This window comes from Phoenix dactylifera, chromosome 10, assembly GCF_051530095.1.
Source record: "Phoenix dactylifera cultivar Ajwa chromosome 10, Ajwa_hap1_PhDact_Kaust_v1.1, whole genome shotgun sequence".
Lineage (NCBI taxonomy): Eukaryota > Viridiplantae > Streptophyta > Magnoliopsida > Arecales > Arecaceae > Phoenix > Phoenix dactylifera.
The window spans coordinates 19,914,601-19,933,442 of record NC_143199.1 but is presented as its reverse complement, the minus strand read 5'-3'; the positions used below and the strand labels follow the sequence as shown (position 1 = coordinate 19,933,442).

Below are 18,842 nucleotides of genomic sequence, written 5' to 3'. Positions count from 1 at the left end.
GGTGACTGCAATCGTGCCGTAGAGGTGGCCCGGGTCCGCTCCGCCGATGTTGTCGACGCGCACCCAGAAGACCTCCGCCAGTGGTCGGCCTTGATCCCCGTTCGAGGCGGCGGCCATGCGCTGAATCATTAGGTGCAAGCGGGAGGGATCCAGCAAGATGCCCAGGGCGGCGGCCGCCTGCTCAGCCGTCTTTATTCCCATAGCATTGGGTTGCGGAAGGCGGAAGGGACGCTCGGGATGGGCATCAGCGCGCAGCAACGCGGCAGAGAGGTCTCCCCAGCCGTTCTCTAATGCCAGCATCCATTCAGGGGGTCCCGAACTTCCGAGGAATTGGGTGGCAAGGTGTTCGGAGATACGATCGAATCTAATCGATTCGCACATCATCTGGATCAACACAATCAAATGGTGCGCCTTTTCCTTGCTACTCGTGGAGGTAGCGAGCTTCTTAACAGCTTTCTTGAGTTCCTCCGTGCCAAGGGATATGTCCTTCCTCGTCTCTACGGCAACACGTTGCAAATCAGGGTTGTGGGATACGGGGCTGAAGTCGGCAGCCCCAGCCGACTTCAGCCCCAATTCTAATATGGGAGGAACCGAACAGAGGATCGCGATGGCGATCCTCTCCGGCTCCTCTGGAAACAATTGGGGCAAGGCGCCGCGGGCATCCCGTGGCACCCCCTCCGGTCAAACCGCGGCCAATCACGGCCGCGACGATTTTCGCGGCGGAGAGTCGTTACGAGGGGATGATAAAAACCTCTCTTTTCCTTCCCAGATCACCACCGAGCCCCTCTCCTTCCTCTCCTCTCTCTCCTCTCTCTCTCCTTCCTCTGTTCTTGCCTCCCGAGTGACCGACGTGCTCTCTCGGCTGAGCACCGTCCGAATCCCCTCGCGGCCTTTCCCTGTTTCTGGATCTACTTCCCCTTCGGAAAGTGCCGCCGCCGTCGCCGCTTGACACCGGATCGAGCCTTCCTTGGCCGAGATCTGCCACCTCCGTCGAGCGCCGGTAAGCTTCCCTCCTCGTCTTCGATCTATTGCCAAAAGAATTGATTTTTTTCTCCTCTGTTTTGGCCCCACAAACCGAGATCATCTCGGTTGCTTCTCCTCCCCATCAGCCACCGCAACGGCTGGCTGGCCATCAACCGAGGGGTAGCCTCCGGCCACCCAGGCCGGCCACCTCGCCGGCCCTCTTTCTCTTCTGTCTCTCCTTCTTCCGCTGTCCGTGGGGGGTTTGGGGAAGGAGGAGGCCCATCACAGGCCAAATTGGGCCCGTTGGGCCCTATCCATTTCAGGCCCAACTTGGGCCCAGTCCAGCCCGGTTAGGCCCAGTTGGGCTATACCCTATATGGGCCCAACTTGGGCCAATTTGAAACCCGAATCCGAAATCCGAAACCCAAAACCCAGTTTAGACCCGAAACCCGAACCTGAAACCCAGTTCAACTTCGAACCCGAACCCGAGCCCATTTGGCCAGTAAAGAAAAATTTTGCAGAAAAGCCCTTGGTAGTATGTTATTTCACAAAAGGATCTTCTGTAATTTGTATTTGATCCCTATAAGAAAGATTTATTACATAAAGGTCCTTTTTCTCGATTTTTATTACGGAATGGTGCTATGTAATTAGATATTGGTCCCTGAAATGAAATTTTATTTCATAGATGAACCAATTAGAAGCTAACCTTGGGGGCCCTATTGGGCTGGGTCTATGCGGGCCCACTGGGCCGTGTCCGATGTGGGCCCTATCGGGCCATGTTCATTATGGACCAACTCTAGGCCCTGTTGGGCCGTGCCCAGTAGTATTATTTCTGGATTTTGCTTAGTTCTGAAATTAACAAGGAATTAATTAAATTTAAATAGGTGAACCTGATCTGCCTATCTGAAGTAGGGATTAAGCGAGAAGAGGTAAGTAACTTAATGCTTCAAATTAAGTGCATTTTCAAAATTATTTGATAAAATAATTATTAGTGGATTAAATTTCGACATATGTTTTGTATTCAGTAAAATGGGTCAAACATGTTAAATTTCATTTGAAAATCATGTTATATGCTCTGAAATCCGTATAAAATGATTGGACAATTTATGAAATCTATTTTTATATATATGCATTCTCTGCATGGCTATGATCTCTTCTGTTCTGTTCTGGCCCCACCAGTGGGGATTATACGTTGGACCTGTCGACTTGTAATCTGTGAGGAACCGATTTCGACACCGCGCCACCGGTGATTAGAATAGTGGATTTGAATACCGGCTGCCATCGGTGGGTAAATATAGTGGATTTGACACTTTTGTGCAACACTAGCTGCCATCGGTGGATAAAAATAGTGGATTTGGCACATTGTGCAACCCATGCCACTGGGTTACATGGCCGTAGCCTATTATGTTGAGATTCTGGTATCGGAGTTTTTGAAAAAATGATAATAAGTTTTGAAAACAGTAAAACGATGTTATTTATGATTTATTCCAGTCATTATCCTGTATTTTGATCTGATATGCTCTGACCCCACTTTGGGGTATTTTGTTGCTTATTGGGCTAGTGTAGTTCATTATTTTATTTCCTCTGTTGTTTAGATCCAGAGGCTTGATCGCACGGGTTTGGAGAGTGCGTTAGATTTTTTGATGATTTATTCAGTTATTGGCATTTTAGTTAGATTAGTTTGGACATTTAAATTATATTGGCATATGCTATTTTGAAATTTTGTAAGACTGCCTTTGAACAATTTAAATATTTATGTCATCTTTAAACATCTGTGATTGCTTTGATATGATCTGCTGCCTTGCACACCTGTGCGGCCCACCGTGCGGGCGTGCGACGTCTGCCGCGCTCCGAGCTCGGGGCGTGACAGATTTGGTGGTATCAGAGCTCAGGTTTCAGATTCCTAGGGATTGTATTTGATATAGTCTGATGGAGCTTAAGTTTTAGCATCTTTAGGATTCATCGGAAAGTTTGAGAGATGGGTAGACAATAGGCCATTAGACAAGGGTATTTATTTGCTTTTGCTATTAATAAATTTATGTTATTTTATCAGTAATTTTGAAATGCTAAAATTAGAATGCAATCTAATTATGGTCGTAATCGAAGTGTGAATAAGCTATTCTGAGAGTTTTCTTGGTAGAGCAATTTGTATTTCAAGTTATGATTAATTAGATTTTTACTAAATTAAGTGAAGGAATATTAATCATGGGATATTATCGTGCAATGTAATTATTTTGGAAGTTTAACTTGATATCAGGCACTGTGGATATTACTTCTAGTTGAAGTTAATTATTTTGGTGGCAAATTAAGATTCATTTATAAAAAGATGTTTAAAGCTTGGACTAGAAAATATTCATTGAAATCTGTATGTGGATCATGCATGGAACTCGTATATAGAAGAAAAATATACTTGGGGATGAGACTTAAGAATTCTTATTTGGCTCTACTTGAGACTTGAAACAATTAAGATTGATATTTTGATGGAAAGTCAATTAGTAAAACTTGAGAATACTGGTGGATTAAAATGTTTTTGGATTGGTCGCAAATAGGATTTGTTTGATTTGGAAAAGTTCTTAATGCTTTTCCTTGTTAAGAAAAAAAAATTGTTGGAAAGTATAGTATTTTTGATTTTGATCGATATGGATATCATTGTGTTATTAGTAGATTCTCTAAGTCTAGTAGATTTACAAGATCTCGAAATGTTTGCAGTACTGCATATAAAAATATTTTACTTATTTGAGGAATTGATCTCAATCTAAAATCTTAGAGCTTTTATCTTGGTGGAGTTTCTTGTAAATCTTTGAACTAAATTATTAGATTCTTATGAGTTAAATATTTATAAATCAAGGCCATGAGTTGATTATGGATTTTGTATCACCATATGAGAAATGCAAGTGGGATTTCATAAGAGGCCCAAATAAGTTTAGCCTAAAAGAAAAGATTCGGGATGATTGAGTAGGCTCCTGAGTAAGTTAATCTAGAATCTTTTAATTATCGAAGCTTAGAATAAATATCAACTTGTATAATGGAATTGTCAAGGGAAACTAGATTGGCTTAGTTCAAATTTGGATCTAGAATATGATTACTTGATCATGATGACCGAAAGATTGATTCATAGATTGATTTTGATGATCACAAAACCTTGAAGTATAGATACTAATGTTTATGTTGCAAGGAGAAAAATATTTATTTTGCATAGCAAGTTGGGAGAACACAAGAAGGCCTCCAAAGCTCTCAAGTTGGAAGAAAGCTACAATTTATTGGCCCAAGCTTAAAGTTCAAAGGATTCAAATTGGAGGAGTAAAATCAAAGGAAAAAATTCAAAAGAATAGTCTTCGAGTCGACTCCTGAGGAATTCGAGTCGACTCCAATGTTTACCGAGTCGACTCCGGAGAAGTATGAGTCGACTCCTAGGAGTCACAGGCAGAAAAGTCAGAGAGCAGTTTTCGGGTCTGAGATTCGAGTCGACTCCAGTGGAACGCGAGTCGACTCCGATGGTTGGTAGGTCGACTCCGAAGAAAGCAAGAGTCGACTCTCAGCGGAACACAAGGAAAAAGTCAGAGAGCATTTTTGGGACTCTGAGATTCGAGTCGACTCCCGCATTGCACGAGTCGACTCCGAGACTCCGCGACCATCAACAGACAGAAAACCAAGTTACTGCCTCTGAGATTCGAGTCGACTCCCAGACAGCTCGAGTCGACTCCAAGGCAGCGCTACACCAAGATGGCAGAAGGTTGTGTTTCACAAACTGAGAGCCGAGTCGACTCCAAGGAAGTTCGAGTCGACTCCAAGACTGGACGAGCCAAAAGACAGAGGATCGGGAGTTCGGGGTCTGAGATTCGAGTCGACTCCCAGGACAGTCGAGTCGACTCGAGAGGACAAAATTCAAAATTGGATCCACGGACTTCAGTGGATGAGCCGACTCCGAAATTGCCAAGTCAGCTCCAGAAGTTGGCGAGTCGACTCCGGGTTAAGACGAGTCGACTCCCAGTCGAGGATGCACCATAATTCAAATTTGGAACAGTGGCCGAGTCGTCTCCAGTAAAGCACGAGTCGACTCCTGCAACAGGCGAGTCGACTCCTGATCGCGCGAGTCGACTCCGATCCCAACGGTAATATTGTCAGGAAGTGCAGACTGTGTCCAACGGCTCTATTTTTGTCTCTAACGGCTAGATTCTTGTTTCCACGCCATCTAAAGCTATAAAAACAAGAGGAGAGCTAGGGGAGAAGGCATGGAAGTGGGAGAGATCATCTAGGAAAGAGATCTCAAAGAGATTACAAAGGAAATCTCCCACAAGCACAAAAGGGCCATCCAAAACGAAATAGAGAGAAGAAGAGCATCCAAGTGAATCCGAAAGCTTCCTCTCCATCCGCGTGCTGCCTCGGGGATCCTCTACTTCATGCCAAATCAGAGGAGGATCAAGTAAAGAAGAAGCCGAGCTCCTCCATCTTCAAAACTCGTTTGAGGGCTTCTCTTTACTCTATTTGTTTATATTGTCATATCTGCTTGTTTAAGAAGCTTTGATTTGTTTTTATTCTTTGTTTTAATATCTTGTAACTTGATTCAATCAAGGGATTGAATCAAGGGGTTAAAGGTTTGTTGGTGAGCCAAAGGGAAAACCAACGGTGTAAGGTTTGTTGGTGAGCCAAAGGGAAAACCAACGGAGATAGGTTTGTTGGTGAGCCAAAGGGGAAAACCAACGGAGATAGGTTTGTTGGTGAGCCGAGGGTAAAACCAACGTGTAAGGGTTTGATTGTGAGCCCGGGAAAACAATCGGGGTTGGTTCTAGTCGGTGAGCCTGGGAAAACCGACCGAGTTCGTTGTGCGCTCGTAAAACAACAAGTTGGGTTGTGAGCTTGTAAAACAACCGGCTGTAATCGGTAGGATTATAGTGAAATTCCCAAGAGGTCTTGGGGAGTGGATGTAGGTGCTGGGGTACACCGAACCACTATATGTCCTTTGTGTTTGTAATGCCTCTAGTTATTGTCTAACTAACACACTTACTTACTTAGATAAATTGCTTGCTTAATTCTTATCCGCACATCCTTTAGTTGCAAGCATATTTAATCAAGTCGCAGTCTATACATCAAACCCTTGCTAAGTTTAACTTTCACTGTGCATCTATACAACTTAGCATAGTTAATCAAAAAGTTTTAGAAGTAGCATAAAAGTTTTAAAAGACCCAATTCACCCCCCCTCTTGGGTTGTATCTACTGGGCAACAAGTGGTATCAGAGCAGGTGCTCAAATATTATTTGTAGTCTTAACCGACTAGAGCCAAAGATCATGACAACTCAAATAGATAGTTTTCTAGGAGAAGGACAATCAATTGATACACCTCCACTGTTTAATGGTATAAACTACCCACATTGGAAAATACGCATGCGCATTTTCATTCAATCACAAAACTATTATCTATGGAAAATCATAATAAATGACCTTCACACACTCTCTCATATTAATGAGAAGGACTTAGCACAATTAAATGCTAATGCTATGAACATATTATATTGTGCTATTCAAGAAACAAAGTTTAATGAAATTTCTGCATGCTTATCTGCTAAGGAGATCTGGGATACTTTAGAAAATATTTATGATAAATCTCAGATTAGCTCTCATATGCTTCAATTATATACTAACAATGAGACTGCAGAAAAGGGTGATGAATCTCCCTCAGTCGAGTCGACTCCAAGAAGCTCAGAGTCGACTCCCAAGTTAGTCGAGTCGACTCCAATAAGGTCCGAGTCGACTCCGAGGCAAATCAGCTTCCTAAAGACAAAGAAGAAGAGGAAGCAAGAAGAAAGGAAGAAAGAGGTAAAGCGCAAGAAAGCCTTGACCAAGAGAAAGTCAGACAAGGAATTGAAAGTTAGGAGCAACAATGAACTACAAGAGGTAACTAACTTATGTCTTGTGGTACAAGAAGATAAAGTAGAATCTGAATCTAATCTTACACCAAATGACTTTCATGAAAAATATTCTTATGATGAACTTTTAAATGCTTTTCATGATTTGTATAGTGAATGTAGAAAATTAGCTAGGAAAAATAAAAATCTTAAAAAGCTAAATTTGGAAATTTCAAAAGAAAGAAATTCTATTACTGAAATACAAGACAAACTAAATTCTGAAAATAAAAGTTTAAGGTCATTTTCAGAAGAATTGATTCAGAAAAATCATAGCTTAATTAAAGAAAATCAAAACTTAAGTAAAGAAATTAATCAATTAAAATCTTTTATTAACAAATTCACCGTAAGTTCAGAACGATTAAAAATGATGTTTGAAAGCCAATATGTTGCTTGTGATAAATCAAAACTTGGCTTGATTCCTTTACTTAACAATAAATCTCTAGAGAAAAAGGTTATCAATTCATCAAGCAAACCATTAAATAAGATAAGTTATTTCAAAAATGAAAAGGATGGGAATAACAACTTTACCTATCGTTCTAGTATAATTAAATCAAATGGTAAAGTTATTACTATTAAACAGATATGGGTTCCAAAAGGAACCATATGTCCTAACTCTCAAGGACTCAAGCAAGCTTGGGTACCCAAAATGAGAAAATGAGGATGTACACATAGGTGTACCAAGATACCCATGGAACAAAAGAAACTTAAAATATACTTATGAAAAGTTATTAACAAAAATCAGTAATCCTTGCATCTCATCATTATTTTTGCTTAGTATTTGATATGAATTGCTAATAGTGATCAATTTTGTGATATAGAAAATACTTTTGGAAATATGATCAAATCACTTCATAGTGTACTTTACTCACTATTGGATAAGTTGCAAAATGATTAATTTATTAAGAATAATTCTATGAATTCTCTATATGCTTGATTGAGAGTTTTTATCCATGGCATTATTGTTTATTGATCATAGATATGATAATGTGTACTTGGTATGTTTTTAAATATATGCACTATGAATACCAAGATTAAAGAAACCATCTTTAGCATACAAAATCAACTCATGCTAGTATATACTTAATCTCAAAAGACCTTGCCATTGGCTTACTTAAATTATCTTCTTAAAGGTCAAAGTTTTGCTATGCATGCTAACTAAGGAAACAACCAAAAATCATTTCTAAATCTAAAGATGTTGTTTCCATCTCTAAGTTTTCAAAAGCTTACATTGGATTTGTTCTTGGAAAATAAACTTGAAAATATTTTCTGTATTTGCTGAATCTTGTAAAAGTGTTTCAAATGATAAAGGTTTCCTAACTGTGAAGATAAAGAGTATCATGGCACAGTGTTGAAAACCAAAATCCTGATAAAGTTTATGCAGAAATTAACTATTTCAGCACCAAGGACATCTTAAGTAAAATAGGGGTAATAGAATTCTTGAAGAAATGAAAAAGACAACTGTGTATGATAGTCATCTACTTAAATGATTTTTAAAAAGCTATCATCACTGCTTGTCATATATATGATTTCTATTAGATCTATTTTTGATGAAAACTCCTTTTGATCTTCTGAAAAATGGAAAATGAACCATTGCATATCTTTCATATTTTTCAGTCGTACATGTTATGCTTGATATGTTCTTATGAAAAATAATGCCAAATCTGATAGAGATATGTCTATCCTTGGATATCATTCATCAAGCAATGTATATAGAATATTCAATGAAAAGATTTTAGTTGCAAAAATATCAAGTCGTCTTATTCTCTATGAGACTAATGATTTACTGTCAAGATACTAAGATCAAATTATATATGGTTAATCTTTTACATATAACAATCTGAAAACTTGTTAATAATTATAACAAAATTGAATTTTTCAGATATGCTCTTAATGAAGAAAAAGTGATGACTACTAAAAGACTAAATCAAGAAAAGATGAAATAGATCTTGATGAAATTTTTGCATGATTAGAAGTAAAGATCACCATCATCATTTGCTTGCTTTATGAGCTTTATAGTCCATCAAATGAGTGTGTAGAATGGACTCCTATGTGCTTACTTTATTAAAAAAGATATATGTTAAATAACCACCATATTTGAAAACACTCATTACAAATATGATAAAGCAATATATGATTTGATACAAGCATCAAGAGCATGATATAAAAGCTTAAATAACCTTTTTGATAGAAGGTAATAGTGATAATTCTTTGCATCAAAAAATGTGTGACACCTCACTTGCTCAAAGTGTACATTAATGACATCATTTCTGGTTCTACTAATGAAGAGTTATATTGCAAGGTGAGTTTGAAATATGTATGATGAATGAATTAACATCTTCTCTCAAACTCCAAATTAAGACAAACAGGAAAGGGGATCTTCATTGACCAATGTTAGTCCACAAGAAAACTCTCATAGAAGATTGGCATGAAGAAGGTATGTCTATGACCCCATCTTGTAGAATTTGAAAAGAATGAGCAAAATAGATCTATTGTTTAAAGCTGTATTGAAGCATGATAGAATAATTATTTTATCATACAGCTAGTAGACCAGGTTGTATGCTCATTATGTGACCTTGTGCAAGACATCAATCTAACTTTAATGAATCATATTTTATTGATAAACAAATAAATCATAATCTGAATTGTGATAGAAACAACTGTTTAAGATAAGTTGATTAAAACTTAGCTAGCGTGCCTTATTGAATAAAATCTAAACTAAATTGATTTTGAAAATAAGAAATTGATTTGACCTTGATAAATCTACCTATTGCCTCACATGCTTGTCCTTGAACCATCTGATTTAATGAAACTATCTCTTTAGTTCAAGTGATATGTGCTTGCTTATATTTAGGGAATCTCTTGAGTAAAGTGACTCAACATGCAACTATTGTCATATCTTATATTGAGTCATCTAGTTAAAAAAAAAAAAATATATATATGTTGGATGAATGCTTTGTATCTTAAAGAAACTAATGACCTTCCTTCAAGAAAGAAAAATGAGAAATTTCAACTTGAAGGATATCTTCATGTAAGATACACTAAACATTCACATGCAAACAAGAGAGAGGATCTTCTTCAGCCAAAAGTTCACACATAAGAAATCTAGTTTGGCTTGAAGAACATATAATGAATAGGTAATTTTAGACACCTTTCTCACAAATTAATTGAGCAAAGTCAATAACTTAAATCTTATTATGGCATGATTAAGGTCTTTAATTATTAATTTTTGATATCATGTCTATATGTGTATTGACTGACTTATACTTTTAGAAATTATTTCATGGTTTGCCCAAACTAAAATATATCTTTGCCTATGTCATAACCATGAAATACACAAGTATATGCTTAAAATTTTGATGTAAAATAACTTGTGAGAAGTTATGAATCCTTGAGCACAATGAAAATGTTGTTAGCATAATATACATCTATATGATACATAAGATTATCTCTTTATTCTACTCTTTCATGTAAATTACTTGAGAATGACAAAAAGGGAGAGAGATAAAGAAAAGAAAATGGACATTGTTCAAGAGATGAAAAATCTGAGTAAAGGCAAATACTCCAATCTTAAGGAAAAGCAAAACAAACATAGTATACTCGGAACATTTGTGAGACGTTTGGAAGAGATAAAATCTGTAACTAATTACACTCAAACAGGGAAAGTTAGAAGTGAACATTTTAACCTTTCTATATTGCTCATCATAGGGATGGTGCCAATGGGGAGGCTAGTGGTAGTACCCGGCACTATTTGACCCAACTATTCGGTGTAGGGCATATTAGGGACGGCACAAGAGGGAGGCTAGTGGTAGTACCTCGTGCCCCTTCCCAACTCCACCGGATAGGGAGCAAATAGAGTATAGAGCATAAGAAAATAAAAATGAAAGACAAAGTAAATGAAAATATATAAGAATAATCAAGTCAAATTTTTAATCACTTGAAAACACACTTTAAGGATGAAATCAGTGCAAGATAATGTTTAAATAAGGGGAGTTTATTTGAAAAGAATTGATTTTGATCCTTGACATGCTTGTTCTTAATATTTTAATGCATGACTTAACACATAATATATTTTGCATGTGGCATGATGTTTTAAATTATGGGTTCTCAATGTTTTACAATGCTTCATGCTTGGATAATTTGATTGAATATTTGGAATACTATATAAAATTTTTTTTTATTAAAAAGAAATTTCAGATTTGTCATTCACAATCATCGTTAAAATCTGAAAGGTGAATAAATTTGTAAAAAGGAGAAGAGAAGGATATTTCTATTTAGGCAAAATGAACTGAGTTTGTTCTATCCTTCAACTTTCTTAACTTTGGTATATAATGTGCTAAACATAAATACAAATATTCTGAATATCCTCTTATATGTGTGAAATATGTGTCTTCAATCATAATGATTTAAGATGAGCTTCAATGTGAAAGATACATATCTCAAATCATGATTTAAAAGCCTCTATTGAAAATCTTTATAAAATTCAGAATCTGATTTTTAAACTCAATATGATTCCTATATAAAAACTACAGTTTAAGAAAAATAGAATAATTCTGATGCCTTGATTGTTTGACCCGATACGCATCTGAAACATATCATTTCTTATCCTTACAGTGTACCAATATTGGTCCAAATGATGTGTCTTTCGATGATCTTGATTGCAAATAAAAATTTCTAAATATATAATTTTATTTTGATATTAAAAAGGGATTTATTGTGTTTCATGTATACATTGCTGAAAAACTGTGATTAAGTAATTGAGTTCTATAAATCTATATACCTCAATGATCATCTATATGTTTTTCTCTCCTACATTCTTCAAGACTTCCATCAGAATATATATAGAGTGAATGATCTTAAAGCTAGAAATATTTCAGCTCACTCAAATGATTCTATGAGAAAGAAAATGTAAATGCTTTTGAAAGAAACTGAGCTTAAAATGAATCATTTTCTGTTTAATATTTCTATACATTTTCTCTAAGATTAAGAGAAAGCATAACTTGTTCTTGAAGGATTAGAAAGAGTAATTGCCACAAATTTTGAATAATACTAGATTACTCTACATTCTCGATATCATAGAATTTCAGTCTTATTCACGTTTATCATTAAAATCTGAAATTCAACAATAGAAAAGAATGATTAAAGAAGAATGCATCTTTTGAGGGGGAGCTTCAGATATTCAGTATCTTTTTTATGGATTGTTTTTAATGATCCTCCTTATATTGCACGACTTGCTTTAATTATATAATGAGTTTATACCTTGAGATGAGTTCTATAAAGGCTGTCTTATCTCAAACCTTGAGTCTTATGAAAATGAGCTGAAACTTATAGAAAATATATTTTTGAGATTGACAATTTTATTGAACATTATCTTCAAATTCTAAACTCTTAAATGGAATGATCAATAGAGGGGGAGAAAGAAAATTTCAGAAGGAGAGGTCTCACGGAACTTAATCGCGTATATCTATAACTAAAGGAGAGAGGAAGAATACAAAATGAAAAATGATCCTAATACTCTCTAATATGTATCATCTGAAATTTAATCTAAAAATCTTTATGATACACCTTGAGGCGTGTTATTTGGTTAGTATATCTTATGCATAAATCATGAACCAAATTGCAAGTTGAGCTTAAAGAGCCTCTAACTTAATGAAAAAGGGGGAGAATAACGTGTAAAATTTTCTTGAGCATCTTTTAGAAAACCTATTTTGATATTCACTAATAAGTCCTAATTGACTTGATCTTTAGAACTTAAATTGTGTGCCAATTCATATTTTTATGTATCAAATTGTGCTTACTCTCTAAAGAAATAAAAGAAAGTCTTTAAAAGAGCTCTAAGATGTATCAAAAATTGCATGATTTCATATTTTGGTATTTGTGCTCCAATGCTCTTATTATCATAGAAGAACTTTGAAGTCATAGAAGAATTAATGATCCAACATGATGATATGTCTTTCACATATATAAGTTTTGATCTTTTACTCTGAAACTTAATTAAATTGCTCTCAAAATACTTAATAGATTGGGCAAAAGGTCTTAAATGAACAAGCTTTCATACTTATTGAAGAGGTTAGATTTCCACTCATGTCTTGAATTAACCTAAGAAAGATTCCACCTACACTTGATTAGAAAACTATCTGTGGTATCAAATTAGAAAACCTCTTGAATTCACACTCGATGTGTTCTGCTCTGATCTTTGTGCTTAATGTTTCACTATCTTTTTGATGTTGTCAAAAAGGGGGAGAAATATCTAAGTATATGCTATATATACTAATAATGCTTTATTACTTTGAATTGAATACAAATCAGCTTAAAATTTAAAATATGTTAATTGTGTTAAGCTGATTAAATCTAAAGCATTATCATGAAGTATGTTTTTACATATATATGTTTTCTACTTCATGCAACTTAGCTATGTATTACTTCTAGAAATCAATATCTTTTATATTGCATATACTCCAAGTTTTGTCATCATCAAAAAGGGGGAGATTGATGACCGAAAGATTGATTCATAGATTGATTTTGATGATCACAAAACCTTGAAGTATAGATACTAATGTTTATGTTGCAAGGAGAAAAATATTTATTTTGCATAGCAAGTTGGGAGAACACAAGAAGGCCTCCAAAGCTCTCAAGTTGGAAGAAAGCTACAATTTATTGGCCCAAGCTTAAAGTTCAAAGGATTCAAATTGGAGGAGTAAAATCAAAGGAAAAAATTCAAAAGAATAGTCTTCGAGTCGACTCCTGAGGAATTCGAGTCGACTCCAATGTTTACCGAGTCGACTCCGGAGAAGTATGAGTCGACTCCTAGGAGTCACAGGCAGAAAAGTCAGAGAGCAGTTTTCGGGTCTGAGATTCGAGTCGACTCCAGTGGAACGCGAGTCGACTCCGATGGTTGGTAGGTCGACTCCGAAGAAAGCAAGAGTCGACTCTCAGCGGAACACAAGGAAAAAGTCAGAGAGCATTTTTGGGACTCTGAGATTCGAGTCGACTCCCGCATTGCACGAGTCGACTCCGAGACTCCGCGACCATCAACAGACAGAAAACCAAGTTACTGCCTCTGAGATTCGAGTCGACTCCCAGACAGCTCGAGTCGACTCCAAGGCAGCGCTACACCAAGATGGCAGAAGGTTGTGTTTCACAAACTGAGAGCCGAGTCGACTCCAAGGAAGTTCGAGTCGACTCCAAGACTGGACGAGCCAAAAGACAGAGGATCGGGAGTTCGGGGTCTGAGATTCGAGTCGACTCCCAGGACAGTCGAGTCGACTCGAGAGGACAAAATTCAAAATTGGATCCACGGACTTCAGTGGATGAGCCGACTCCGAAATTGCCAAGTCAGCTCCAGAAGTTGGCGAGTCGACTCCGGGTTAAGACGAGTCGACTCCCAGTCGAGGATGCACCATAATTCAAATTTGGAACAGTGGCCGAGTCGTCTCCAGTAAAGCACGAGTCGACTCCTGCAACAGGCGAGTCGACTCCTGATCGCGCGAGTCGACTCCGATCCCAACGGTAATATTGTCAGGAAGTGCAGACTGTGTCCAACGGCTCTATTTTTGTCTCTAACGGCTAGATTCTTGTTTCCACGCCATCTAAAGCTATAAAAACAAGAGGAGAGCTAGGGGAGAAGGCATGGAAGTGGGAGAGATCATCTAGGAAAGAGATCTCAAAGAGATTACAAAGGAAATCTCCCACAAGCACAAAAGGGCCATCCAAAACGAAATAGAGAGAAGAAGAGCATCCAAGTGAATCCGAAAGCTTCCTCTCCATCCGCGTGCTGCCTCGGGGATCCTCTACTTCATGCCAAATCAGAGGAGGATCAAGTAAAGAAGAAGCCGAGCTCCTCCATCTTCAAAACTCGTTTGAGGGCTTCTCTTTACTCTATTTGTTTATATTGTCATATCTGCTTGTTTAAGAAGCTTTGATTTGTTTTTATTCTTTGTTTTAATATCTTGTAACTTGATTCAATCAAGGGATTGAATCAAGGGGTTAAAGGTTTGTTGGTGAGCCAAAGGGAAAACCAACGGTGTAAGGTTTGTTGGTGAGCCAAAGGGAAAACCAACGGAGATAGGTTTGTTGGTGAGCCAAAGGGGAAAACCAACGGAGATAGGTTTGTTGGTGAGCCGAGGGTAAAACCAACGTGTAAGGGTTTGATTGTGAGCCCGGGAAAACAATCGGGGTTGGTTCTAGTCGGTGAGCCTGGGAAAACCGACCGAGTTCGTTGTGCGCTCGTAAAACAACAAGTTGGGTTGTGAGCTTGTAAAACAACCGGCTGTAATCGGTAGGATTATAGTGAAATTCCCAAGAGGTCTTGGGGAGTGGATGTAGGTGCTGGGGTGCACCGAACCACTATATGTCCTTTGTGTTTGTAATGCCTCTAGTTATTGTCTAACTAACACACTTACTTACTTAGATAAATTGCTTGCTTAATTCTTATCCGCACATCCTTTAGTTGCAAGCATATTTAATCAAGTCGCAGTCTATACATCAAACCCTTGCTAAGTTTAACTTTCACTGTGCATCTATACAACTTAGCATAGTTAATCAAAAAGTTTTAGAAGTAGCATAAAAGTTTTAAAAGACCCAATTCACCCCCCCTCTTGGGTTGTATCTACTGGGCAACAGATCATATGATGGTATAAATACGACAACCATTTCAAGGGTTAATCATGACCTAGTGTACTTGGGAAACAAGGATAAAATTTTGCTTGGTTATTATTAAAAAAAAATGTTGATGATCTAGGATCATTAATAAATTTTGGAGAATATTGATCAGAGTTGTGCAGCGAAAGTATGATGGACTGAATCAATTTAAACTGGTCAAAAATATTGACTGTGTTTTGGTAACATGTTATGATGAAACACTATATTATTCAATAATGAAAGATTTTGTTAATAAGGGAAGGTGAATACTATTGATTCTCAGGTAAATCATGATATGATTATGTTATCTCTCGGATAGACTTTGCTATTTTAGGGTATGCTAAGAAAAAAATTGAGTATATTATGACCAAGATTGGTTGATTATTGATTAAATACAGTCTATTTTGTTAAGTATCTAAATAAACTATGCATTAATTGCTCCCATCTTATGATTTATAAGTTTAAGTTAAAAGCTTTGTAGCATATTGAATCATAGTATCAATACTTTGCCTTTCCAGACTTGCTTTTGTGATTTGATGCAAATCATTTTTGAGATAAATCGTTGCTATCTAATGATCATCAGTACATGTTCATTTTGTGAATCATATTCTTAGCAATATAATGATTTGACTCTAAGGTTGGTTATTATCCTTTGAGGGATCAGCACACTACCATGATAAGTGTATGAAATTTACTTCATTTCAAGTTCTATCCCAAACACAACTAATTTTAAGCAATCGTGTTGTGAATCGATCCTGATCCGATCTTGAGTGAACATGCATCAAGATGATAATTTCAATCTGAGATTTTAGTCAGTCACTTTTCTAGTGTTAATCTTGCAAGTTTTAGAAATTTTGATAGTTGATCCAAAACTATCTATCACACTGATTTTGATCAAGGAGAATGAGATCTTAGATTTATATTACTCAATGGGCTGAGTATTTTTAAATTTGAAAGGCCTAGATCTCTCAAATTTCGAGGACGAATTTTTTTTAAGGGGGAGAGAATGTGAGATACGGGGTTGAAGTCGGCAGCCCCAGCGGACTTCAGCCCCGATCCTAATAGGGGAGGAACCGGACAGAGGATCGTGATGGCGATCCTCTCCGGCTCCTCCGGGAACAATTGGGGCAGGGCGCCGCAGGCATCCCGCGGCACCCCCCCTCTGGTCAAACCGCGGCCAATCACGGCCTATTTGAAATCCGAAACCCAAAACCCGAAACCCAGTTCCGACCCGAAACCCGAACTCGAAACCCAGTTCAACTCCGAACTCGAAGCCGAACCCGAACCCGAACCCGAGCGCATTTGGGCTAGATATTGGTCCCTTAGGAAAATTTTGCAAAAAAGCCCTTGGCATTATGTTATTTCACAAAAGGATCTTCTGTAATTTGTATTTGATCCCTATAAGAAAGATTTATTACATAAAGGTCCTTTTTCTCGATTTTTATTACGGAATGGTGCTATGTAATTAGATATTGGTCCCTGAAATAAAATTTTATTTCATAGATGAACCAATTAGAAGCTAACCTTAGGGGCCCTATTGGGCCGGGTCTATGCGGGCCCACTGGGCCGTGTCCGATGTGGGCCCTATCGGGCCATGTTCATTATGGACCAACTCTAGGCCCTGTTGGGCCGTGCCCAGTAGTATTATTTCTGGATTTTGCTTAGTTCTGAAATTAACAAGGAATTAATTAAATTTAAACAGGTGAACATGATCTGCCTATCTGAAGTAGGAATTAAGCGAGAAGAGGTAAGTAACTTAATGCTTCAAAGTGCATTTTCGAAATTATTTGGTAAAATAATTATTAGTGGATTAAATTTCGACATATGTTTTGTATTTAGTAAAATGGGTCAGGCATGTTAAATTTCATTTGAAAATCATGTTATATGTTCTGAAATCCGTAAAATATGACTGGACAATTTATGAAATCTATTTTTGTATATATGCATTCTTAGCATGGCTATGATCTGTTCTGTTCTGTTCTGGCCCCGCCAATGGGGATTATACGTTGGACCTGTCGACTTGTAATCTGTGAGGAATCAGTTTCGACATCGCGCCATCGGTGATTAGAATAGTGGATTTGGACACCGGCTGCCATCGGTGGGTAAATATAGTGGATTTGGCACTTTTGTGCAATACTGGCTGCCATCGGTGGATAAAAATTGTGGATTTGGCACCTTGTGCAACCTATGCCACTGGGTTACGTGGCCGTAGCTTATTATGTTGAGATTCTGGTATCAGAGTTTTTGAAAAAATGATAATAAGTTTTGAAAACAGTAAAATGATGTTATTTATGATTTATTCCAGTCATTATCCTGTATTTTGATCTGATATGCTCTGACCCCACTTTGGGATATTTTGTTGCTTACTGGGCTAGTGTAGCTCATTATTTTATTTTCTTTGTTTTTTAGATCCAGATGCTTGATCACACGGGTTTGGGGAGTGCGTTAGATTTTCCGATGATTTATTCAATTATTGGCATTTTAGTTAGATTAGTTTGGACATTTGAATTATATTGACATATGCTATTTTGAAATTTTGTAAGACTGCGTTTGAACCACTTAAATATTTATGTTATCTTTAAACATTTGTGATTGCTTTGATATGATCTGTTGCCTTGTACGCCTATGCAGCCCGCCGTGCGGGCGTGCGGCGTCTGCCGCGCTCCGGGCTTGGGGCGTGACAAGGGTAGCCACCATTGAAGCCCAAAAAGGTGGATCCGGGAATTAGATGTTGTGGAGAAGGATCCCCGAACTCTAACCACTGGTTAGGATTCTCCATTTGGTAGCCGTCCAGGTACAGGTTGTCCCGCCAGATCCTTAGCGTGATCGCATTAGAGCTAGATGCCAGTTTGACGTCGAACCATCTCCTGGGTGGATTCTCTGAGGAGGAAGGACGGGGCGATTGTGTGAAAATCTCACTCCAAGTTCACTGCGCAGGCCCCCAATGAAAATCCTGTATGTTGCCCACTTGCTACCCTTCCCTTCAACATCGAACTCCTTGGTGATTCCGCCATTAACTTCCACTGCTATTGCTGTTTGGATTGATGACAATTTGATTACCTCTTCAGGCGTGGAGACGAAGCTGAAGCTCCTTTATTGATAGTCAAAAGCCCTTTTTTTAATTATTTTTTATTTTTTTCTAGGTGCGTGCGCATGTGACTTTTCTGTCGTATTATTCCAGGGCAGATACAGGTCGTCATCAGCAAGTCACATAATATCACAGCCAATCTTTTTTTTATCTTTTATCGCCATCAGCAAGTCACATCACAGCCAAACTTTTTTTTAAAAATAAATATATTGAACCAATTTAAGATAGATACATCCATAAATATTAAAAAA

General features: G+C 37.6%; 1 protein-coding gene across 1 annotated transcript; it reads right to left on the bottom strand.

Moving 5' to 3' along the window:
* Positions 1-135: 135 nt before the first annotated feature.
* On the bottom strand, positions 136-18,793 carry LOC149752727 (ribosome-inactivating protein charybdin-like; the record flags this gene model as incomplete). The annotated part of the gene is made up of 2 exons (XM_089925705.1): positions 18,162-18,793; positions 136-497 (listed from the first exon to the last, which is right to left on the bottom strand). Coding segments are annotated over exons 1-2 (483 nt in total), but the record flags the coding sequence as incomplete, so codon positions are not given.
* Between the last annotated feature and the right edge of the window lie 49 nt (positions 18,794-18,842).